The sequence below is a fragment of the Rhinoderma darwinii genome (assembly GCF_050947455.1).
Source record: "Rhinoderma darwinii isolate aRhiDar2 chromosome 12 unlocalized genomic scaffold, aRhiDar2.hap1 SUPER_12_unloc_6, whole genome shotgun sequence".
NCBI classification, from domain to species: domain Eukaryota; kingdom Metazoa; phylum Chordata; class Amphibia; order Anura; family Rhinodermatidae; genus Rhinoderma; species Rhinoderma darwinii.
Genome location: NW_027461877.1, coordinates 392082 through 401774, shown reverse-complemented (window position 1 = coordinate 401774; position 9693 = coordinate 392082). Strand labels below are relative to the sequence as shown.

Genomic DNA, 9693 nt, shown 5'->3' with positions numbered 1-9693 from the left:
AGTGCTGCTAAAAAAAAAAAATCAGCAGCAGCACAGATGATGATGACGAAGGTTCACTCTGCAGCAGGAAGCAGTCAGATGAAGACGTCACAGCAGGATGGCAGCACAGAAGGCCTCAGATTCGGTAAGTATGGCTCACAGATGGTCACACCAGCTCTGCTCACCGTTCCTAACCGGAATGAGGTGGGCAGAGCTGGTGGAGGGTGTTTCAAACACTCGCCATGGCTGCGATTAGTCAATCGGTGCAGACCAACCAATCGGGGGGATGGCATCCCTGCCACCTCGTCATCGCTACATGGCAGGGACTGGTGCTGTCCTAGGCAGCACCAATCACCACCATATCACTGTGCCCTGTGGCACAGTGATTGGTGAAAGCCGCAAACGGCCGCAATTAGCCGGTCTGAATTGACCGGCCAATTGCAGCGATCACCGATGAGGGGCGGTTGAGCCACCCCCCTAGCCCTCGCGTAACGATGGTCTGCTGTTATGAACAGCAGCCATCTTTACTTTGTAACTTTTATTTTTTCCACTGTAACCCCTTCTTCATTTGGCGTATGGATACGGCAATTTGCGGGAAGTCATGGCTTTCCATGACGTATCTATACGGCAAATGTCGGGAAGGGGTTAAACCACTAGCCATGATCATATAAGCTACAGTGGCATCACCACGGGTATGCTAAAGCACCACGCCTCCCAGGGTCCGTCCCTTAGAGAAGCCCATGGATTTTTAATTGACATTTTTTTAAATGCTCACTATATCCCTTGATAAATTCCTTGAGGGGTGTAGTTTCCCAAATGGAGTAACTTTTGGGGGGTTTCCACTGTTGTGGCCACTCAGGGGCTTTGCAAATGTGACATGGCCTCTGCAAACCATTCCAGCTAAATTTGAACTCCAAATGGCGCTCTTTCCCTTCTGAACCCTGCCGTGTGTCCAAACAGCCGTTTATGACCACGTGTGCCCCTGAACACAAGACTCTGGGTATTATATATATATATAAATATATATATATACCACTGACCACCAGACTCTGGATACTATATATACCACTGACCACAAGACTCTGGATACTAAATGTACCACTGACCACTAGTCTCTGGATACTATATATACCAATGGCCACCAGACTTTGGATACTATATGTACCACTGACCACCAGACTCTGGATACTATATATACCACTGACCACCAGACTCTGAATACTATATTTACTCACTGGCCACCAGACTGTGGATACTATATGTACCACTGACCACTAGACTCTAGATACTATATGTACCACTGACCACCAGACTGTGAATACTTTATGTACCACTGGCCACCAGACTTTGGATACTATATGTACCACTGACTACTGGAAACCACATGTAAGTGGATAAGGGTTAGTTCACCACCACTGGATTAGGGATCGGAGGCGGCTGTATGACAATAGGGACTAGTGATGAGGCCGGTCAGAGTTTGTGTTTAGTCAGTATTCACGTTAGTCGGCAGAGTCACAGGTGGAGTGAAACTCGTGGGGCGATGGGCGTGATGGACGGCACATTGAGTGGCGTCATCCTCATGTTCCATTGGTGTCTGTACTGCAGGTTTCTTCCAGCGACATAACATATATGATCCCCGTATGGTAAGTTCTTTCTTACGTTTTTTCCTATATGACATTTTATGGCCTGTCACATAAAGGTGAGGTACCCACCAGGGCCGTATTTACCATTAGATACCTGCGGGCACCAGATCACTGTAGTACTACCGATAATGAATCCTCTTCCTGTGTGTTTTCCGATTTTATGTAACTAAAGCTTAATCGCTGTATAAATGAAAAGTTCTACAACTTCCTAATCTACTTTATGTTTCTTAGCTGAGAGCAGGACTAGCGATGTACAGGTTCACTGCATCTGAATGTAAGCAAGAATGTCCTCATTCACTGACAGCAAACAGATCTTGAAAATGGTGAGTAATTGAAACATAAATGATATTATAAAGTTGTAGAACTTCTCATGTATACAGGAATAAAGTATTTATTATATGGGGGCATGGCTGTAAATATGCCCCCGGATATGACGACTCCTTGTATAGACCAGTCCTATTGGATCTCTCGGTGTGGACGTCTCTGCAGGGGATTTTTCTTCTTCATGAATGTTGATCTCTGGTGTGAAGGATCTGGTAACAGGAGCATCCATGAGGTGAGGGCCCTGACTGTAGGGGGCAGCATTGTAGCCGATCCTCCATCCCCCACTGTGCCCCATTCAGTGTATCCCGTTTAGATAATCCTCCACAATCTAAATAGCCTGTACTTCAGCTCTCTCCTGCACTGATACATTGTAACAAACTCTCACTTATCATTATATAACCATTAAAGCTGTTTTCTGGTTTGGAAACCCCATTTTCAAATGCCCTATTAGGGAATTTTGGGGTAATAGTGTGGGTTCCCCTGTTCAGGACCCTGATTAATTATCCAGAATGGAGAGGGGCAATAAACATCATCTCCTGCTCAGGAGGACCAACACATCCATGTACTACATGCACAGCCCGGTGATTATAGAACTGTGTAATACTTTACTTCCCCTTTAGAGATGCTGTAGGGAAATTAAACTCTTGCAGCAAGTTCCCCCACAGATTACTGGACCCCTCTAGCAAAACGGTATTGTAAAAACCTGACAACACCTGTAAGGCTCTGTTCACACCACATTTGGGCTTTAAATCTGACATATACCTTTAAAGTGTAGCTAAACGTTTGACAAACTTCTGACATGTCATAGTGACATAGTGACACGTCAGAAGCTTGGATTGGTGGGGGTCCGAGCACTGAGACCCCCACCAATCACTAGAATGAAGCAGCTGAAGCCCCCGTGTGATCGCTCAGTCGCTTCGTGTTTGTTCGGCTTTTTCCAGAAATAAATGTATCGGTGAACGGACTCAATAGAAAGTCAATGAGCCGATACATTTTTCCGGAAAAAGCCGAACAGACAGGAAGCGGCTGAGCGCTCACACGAGACCTTCAGCTGCTTCGTTCTAGTGATTGGCGGGGGTCTCAGAGCTCGGACAACATTTACTACACAGAAGTCCAATGGGAATAAAGACAAGCACAAAGATGTAGGGGGTAAAAGGAAAGTTTTATTTACAGATAAGGGAAGGTTATATTTTATTATTAGGAGATTATTCTAGAAGTATTAAGACTACTATTATTATATACTGTGTATATGTATGTGTCATCTATTTATCTATTATTCTAAACCTATCTAAAGGCCGTGTTGATCCAGAGGAAGGCGAAAACCCCCTGTGAGGAATGAGCCAATTGTCCTCATATTAGGGGGGAAAATTCCTTCCTGACCCCAAATATGGCGATCGGCATAAATCCCAGGATCAGAGGCTGAAGTGTAACATGTGTAATATGGGGAAAGACTAGGGGAAAATTATTATTTTTTTTTTATTATTATTTTTAATGAACTGCTGTATTTATTTATGTGTAAACTATAAATTGTATTAAATTAAGAGTTATTTTAAATAATTTTCTATATTTATATTATGTTACTTATGTGTGTTACTACTTATTACTCTATCATCCTAAACCTATTTAAGGCCGTGTTGATCCAGAGGAAGGCGAAAACCCCCTGTGAGGAATGAGCCAATTGTCCTCATATTAGGGGGGAAAATTCCTTCCTGACCCCAAATATGGCGATCAGAATAATCCCAGGATCAAAGGCTAAAGTCTAATCTAAATGTACTATGTGTCTATATGCGGGTGTCTATACTTATCATGTAGTGTGGTGTCTATACTTATTATATAGTGGGGTGATGTGGGTGATGTGAGTGATGTGGGTGATGTGGGTGCATTACTTACCTGGCCTGTGCTGAGGTGAGATCAGGTATAATGGCCGCTCCGGCCCCAGGACTACAACATGCGGCTATTATTCCTGATCTCCCCAGATGGAAACTAAGCACAGGCCGCTCCTGGGGGGTGTAGAGGATCTTCAGGCTGGAGTGATGTCAGATGCCTGCCCGGGATTGGAGGATGGCAAGTCAAGGCTCTGGTGCAGCAGCAAGATGGCAGAGGTGTGGCATGAAGATGGTAAGGAGAGAGATGATGGTCTGGGCAGCCGAGGTGACATACAGCAGCAGAGACTTGAGGCGCGGGTCAGGAGGCATGAAGTTCTGGGCCCTTGTCCTGAGATCTTATCGGGTCCAGCTTGGTGACATGAAGCTGAACCCGGCCAAGGGGTGAAGGGATTTGTTATTCTCTGGCCACTTCAGATGTTGGTTCTCCAGAACGGGCACAAATGGTGTAAATGGTGGCTGTGCCCTCCTCTCCTGCAGTTCCTCCCAGCCGATGGTGGAGAAGAATGGATGCTCTCTGATGTTCCCGCACACACCGAGGCGCCTCTTAGAATTTTTACGGACCAGTCTCTTGGTCAGATGTTTCACGTCAGGATTAAGCCAAGTTGGAAATTTAGGCTTCGCGGTGGTGATGGCTTTGATAGCCATTTGCCTGACGGGGCCGTTGTAAAATGGGGAGCGTCCTGCTGCCATCCTGGACACCACAATCCCCAGGCTCCACCAGTCAACTGCGGTGCCGTATTTTTTTCTAAGAAGCACCTCGGGGGCCATGTAATGCAACGTTCCCGTCACTCCACGGATCTTATTGGAGGCGGTGACGCCATCTTGGGCCAATCCCAGGTCGATGATACGGACGTGGCCATCTGCATCCAACATTATATTTTCCGGCTTTAGATCTCTGCAAAGAAATAAGACGAGAGAATGACAAATCCGTCCAGTGATCCAGGAGACGGGGGATGGGTCATTGCACCACCAAGCAGAATAGCCATTCAGTGTAGGAAAGCTGGGTGCACTGTTTCCAGCATGTAAAGGAGAATGAAAGAAGGGGGAAGTTCTGCTTACCGGTGGACGATGTTGTGTCCATGGAGGAACTGGAGGCCACATATCATCTCTGCTGTGTAGAATCTGATGGGGAGAACAGAGCGGAGTCTCAATGTCATGAAATCTTCCTCTATCAATTCCCTAATATCATGTTATGATGGAGTGTGTGCGGTCTCTAGCAGAGAAGAGGCGCTGATTATGGCAGCCTGTATTCTGCATTCTCTGCATTATCCTTCATCTGACCTCCCCCCTCACCTTTTCTTCTTTCCACCCCCCTCAGTCTCCTGATTATTTACTCGCCTTACGTTGCCGATGTTCAAGCAGCCGCACATCCTGATCAAAGCCTCCAGGCTGCCACCGGACAGATACTCCGTGATAAAAAATGCCCGCTCCTCAGATTGATGTGCGGCATAGAGGTGGCATAGGAACGGGCAGTGTCTGGCCGCTAGAAGTATCCGCCGCTCTCTCATAATTTCGTCCATATTGTCCCGTTTGGTGATCATTTTTACGGCCATGTAGATGTTTCGGCCGGGGACTGATGCCAGGACCACCTGAGGAAAACAAATGGAGATTCCTCATGATAAGAAGAAGGAACAGGGGTGGACAGAGAGGTGGGTCAGTCGGGTAGTGCCCAGGACTCTACAGCAGAACAAAGCTGAGCTCCCAGCATAATGCAGTGTCTGCTGTTGGGTCCTGTATGGAGAGGTCTTCACGCCTTACCCACATTTGACATAATTATCTTAGTTGGTGGGGGGAGTATGGAGCAGGATCATACGCTATAATAGCGACCGTGGCATCTAAACAGTTAAATAGAGGTAAGCTCCCGCTGTCACCCCATAACCCCTACCCGCAACGCGATCACAGTGTGTAGATAGTTGTCATGGCAGCCAGGGGGCCTAATGAAGACCCCAAGGTCTGCCAACTTGGTCCTCCTACTAAGCTTAATAGGAGGAGGCTAAAGGAACAATTCAAGCGATACATAAATATTGCAGTCTATTGTACAAGCAATCTTACCATCCATCGTATGTTCAAGTCCTCTAGCGGGATTTACAAAAAATTGTTAAAAAAAAAATCACTTTTCCCCTAATGTCAAAAATAAATAGGCAGAATTGATATTCATAAAAGGGTCAAATTTAAAATCTAACAATATTTAATCCGTATGGTGAAAGCCGTAAAAAAAAAATAAATAAACTTTTTTTTATTTCGTTTTGTTTAGCGCCTCGAAAAATGGAATAAAAAGTTAAAAAGTGATTAAAAGTTTTAGGTAACCCAAAATAGTACCAATAAACAGTACAGCTCGCCCCACAAAAAACAAGTCCTCACACCGCCCCATCAACAGAAAAATAAAAACAATTCTGGGTTTCAGAATATGGAGACACACAAATTAATGTTTTTTACAAATTGTTTTTATTGGATAAAAAGTATAAAAAATAAAACAATATAATTTTGGTATCCCCGTTATTGTACTGACCCGCAGAATAAAGGTAACGTGTCATTTTTACCACTTAGTTAACACCATAAAAGCCAAATTATTAAACCAATGGAGGAATTGCTTTTTTGTTTTTTTTTGCTATTTCACCTAAAAAAAAACCAGCCTTTTACAATGTTCCCAGTAAATGATATGGTACATTGAATGGAGCCATTAAAAACTACAACTCGTGCCCCCAAAAATCAAAATCTCTCATATGTCGACAGAAAAATACTAAAATGAAAAACTAAAGTAGTGGTTATGGGGGCAGGAATACTTCTGGATGTCCTATTAGGCATCCCATAGGAGAACACTACACCCATCATCCATCCAGCATACCATGGTGACAACAGAGAACAATTGATGGAGATAAAAGGTCAACTTTAGGTTTACCACCCTATAAAATGAAATATTTAGATATTATACTCACTTTGCCAAAGCTGCCCCTACCCAGGACCTGGTGGATGGTGAAGCGGCTGATGGTAAGCCTGGCATAGGGGCTGGATGTTCCAGGGTCTTGGCTGCTCCCAGGTCTTGGCTCCTCATCCTCCAATCCTCTGTCCTTGGCTCCTCTCCTCTTCTTCGTCATCTTCTTGAATCCGGTGACGCTGTCCTCCTCCCTCTTCCTCTTCTCCTCTTCTCTCTTCTCGCCGTCTTCTCCATGTCCATTGGACGCCATTTTCACCAATATCTTCCTACCTGTAGACTTCAGTCCGATCGCTGCCGTCGACAGTTGAAAGTAAACGGCAGTTGGTCGTGTGCAGGTCACATGATGTCAGAGGTCATGGAATCCTCAGGTGGCACCTGCCTGGCAGTAACCTGCTCTGCCATGTCTGATGTGGGCATCATGAGTGCCAGTCTAGTGTCCAGAGCTGTGTTTCCCAACCAGGGTTTCTTATGGCCTGGTCAGGGGTCTGCAGAACACAGTAGCAATACATGCCACTCCTACAGTAGAGATAAACAACGGTTATTTGCTCAGGTTATTGGCAAAACCCTTTTCATCCACAATATAGAATCTGGGTTTATATTTAGGGGTCTGTATTTATTTAGGGGTCTGGTCTGGGGGTCTGTATTTATTTAGGGGTCTAGTCTGTGGTCTGTATTTATTTAGGGGTCTGGTGTGGGGTCTGTAATTATTTATGGGTCTGGTCTGGGGTCTGTATTTATTTAGGGGTCTGGTCTGTGGTCTGTATTTATTTAGGGGTCTGGTCTGGGGTCTGTAATTATTTATGGGTCTGGTCTGGGGTCTGTATTTATTTAGGGGTCTGGTCTGGAGTTTATTCATTTAGGGGTCTAGTCTGGGGTCTGTATTTATTTAGGGGTCTGGTTGGGGTCTGTATTTATTTAGGGGACTGGTCTGTGGTCTCCATTGATTTAGGGGTCTGGTCTGGGGTCTGCATTTATTTAGGGGTCTAGTCTGGGGTCTGTATTTATTTAGGGGTCTGGTGTCTGCATTTATTTAGGGTTCTAGTCTGGGGTCTGCATTTATTTAGGGGTCTGGTCTGGGGTCTGTATTTATTTAGGGGTCTGGTCTGGGGTCTGTATTCATTAAGGGGTCTGGTCTGGGGTCTGTATTTATTTAGGGGTCTGGTCTCGGGTCTGTATTCATTTAGGGGTCTAGTCTTGGGTCTGTATTTATTTAGGGGTCTGGTTGGGGTCTGTATTTATTTATGGGTCTGGTGTGGGGTCTGTATTTATTTAGGGGTCTGGTCTGTGGTCTCCATTGATTTAGGGGTCTGGTCTGGGGTCTGCATTTATTTAGGGGTCTAGTCTGGGGTCTGTATTTAGGGGTCCGGTCTGGGGTCTGCATTTATTTAGGGTTCTAGTCTGGGGTCTGCATTTATTTAGGGGTCTGGTCTGGGGTCTGTATTCATTTAGGGGTCTATTCTGGGGTCTGTATTTATTTAAGGGTCTAGTGTGGGGTCTGTATTTAGGGTCTGGTCTGGGGTCTGTATTTATTTAGGGGTCCGGTCTGGGGTCTGTATTTATTAAGGGGTCTGGGGTCTGTATTTATTTTGGGGTCCGGTCTGGGCCTGCATTTATTTAGGGGTCTGGTGTGTGGTCTGTATTTATTTAGGGGTCTGGTCTGGGCTCTGTAAATATTTAGGGGTCTGGTCTGTGGTCTGTATTTATTTAGGGGTCTAGTCTGGGGTCTGCATTGATTTAGGGGTCTGGTCTGGGGTCTGTATTAATTTAGGGGTCCGGTCTGGGGTCTGCATTAATTTAGGGGTCTGGTCTGGGGTCTGTATTTACTTAGGGGTCTGGTCTGGGGTCTGTATTTACTTAGGGGTCTATACTTGGTCTGTATTTATTTAGGGGTCTGGTCTGTGGTCTGTATTTATTAAGGGGTCTGGTCTGTGTTTATTAAGGGGTCTGGTCTAGGGTCTGTATTTATTTAGGGGTCCAGTCTGGGGTCTGCATTTAGTTAGGGGTCTGGTCTAAGGTCTGCATTTATTTAGGGGTCTGGTCTGGGGTCTTTATCTATTTAGGGGTCCGGTCTGGGGTCTGTATTTATTTAGGGGTCCGTTCTGGGGTCTGCATTAATTTAGGGGTCTGGTCTGGGGTCTGTATTTATTTAGGGGTCTAGTCTGGGGTCTGTATTTATTTAGGGCTCCGGTCTGGGGTCTGTATTTATTTAGGGGTCCATTCTGGGGTCTGCATTAATTTAGGGGTCTGGTCTGGGGTCTGTATTTATTTAGGGGTCTAGTCCGGGGTCTGTATTTTTTTAGGGGTCCAGTCTGGGGTCTGTATTTATTTAGGGGTCTGGTCTGGGGTCTGTAAATATTTAGGGGTCTGGTCTGTGGTCTGCAATGATTTAGGGGTCTGGTCTGTGGTCTGCATTTATTTAGGGGTCTGGTCTGGGGTCTGTATTCATTTAGTGCTCTATTCCTGGGTCTGTATTTATTTAGGGGTCTGGTCTAGGGTCTGCATTTATTTAGGGGTATGGTCTGGGGTCTGTATTTATTTAAGGGTCTAGTCTGGGGTCTTTATTTATTTAGGGGTCCGGTCTGGGGTCTGTATTTATTTAGGGGTCTGGTCTGTGGTCTGTATTGATTTAGGGGTCTGGTCTGGGGTCTGTATTTATTTAGGGGTCTGATCTAGGGTCTGTATTTATTTAGTGGTCCGGTCTGGGGTCTGCATTTATTTAGGGGACTGGTCTGTGGTCTTCATTGATTTAGGGGTCTGGTCTGGGGTCGGCATTTATTTAGGGTTCTAGTCTGGGGTCTGTATTTATTTAGGGGTCTGGTCTGGGGTCTGTATTTATTTAGGGGTCGGGTCTGGGGTCTGTATTTATTTAGGGGTCTGGTCTGGGGTCTGTAGTTATTTAGGGGTCTGGTCTGGGGTCTGTATTCAT

General features: G+C 45.4%; 1 protein-coding gene across 1 annotated transcript; it reads right to left on the bottom strand.

Moving 5' to 3' along the window:
- Positions 1-3097: 3097 nt before the first annotated feature.
- Positions 3098-7258, bottom strand: LOC142698199 (protein kinase C delta type-like). Its single transcript, XM_075847844.1, has 4 exons — positions 6769-7258; positions 5126-5421; positions 4892-5011; positions 3098-4727 (listed from the first exon to the last, which is right to left on the bottom strand). The coding sequence occupies exons 1-4, from the start codon at positions 7015-7017 to the stop codon at positions 4169-4171; spliced, it is 1224 nt and encodes a 407-aa protein (XP_075703959.1). The 5' UTR covers positions 7018-7258; the 3' UTR covers positions 3098-4168.
- Between the last annotated feature and the right edge of the window lie 2435 nt (positions 7259-9693).

Bases quoted from the DNA above. Each gene is read 5' to 3' on its own strand.
- LOC142698199 (XM_075847844.1), bottom strand. From the start codon at position 7,017: ATGGCGTCCAATGGACATGGAGAAGACGGCGAGAAGAGAGAAGAGGAG. The intron at 5,012-5,125 runs GTGAGGGGGGAG...ACATGATATTAG, and splicing joins GGGGGTGGAAAGAAGAAAAG to GGAATTGATAGAGGAAGATT. The intron at 4,728-4,891 runs GTAAGCAGAACT...ATTTCTTTGCAG, and splicing joins GGACACAACATCGTCCACCG to AGATCTAAAGCCGGAAAATA.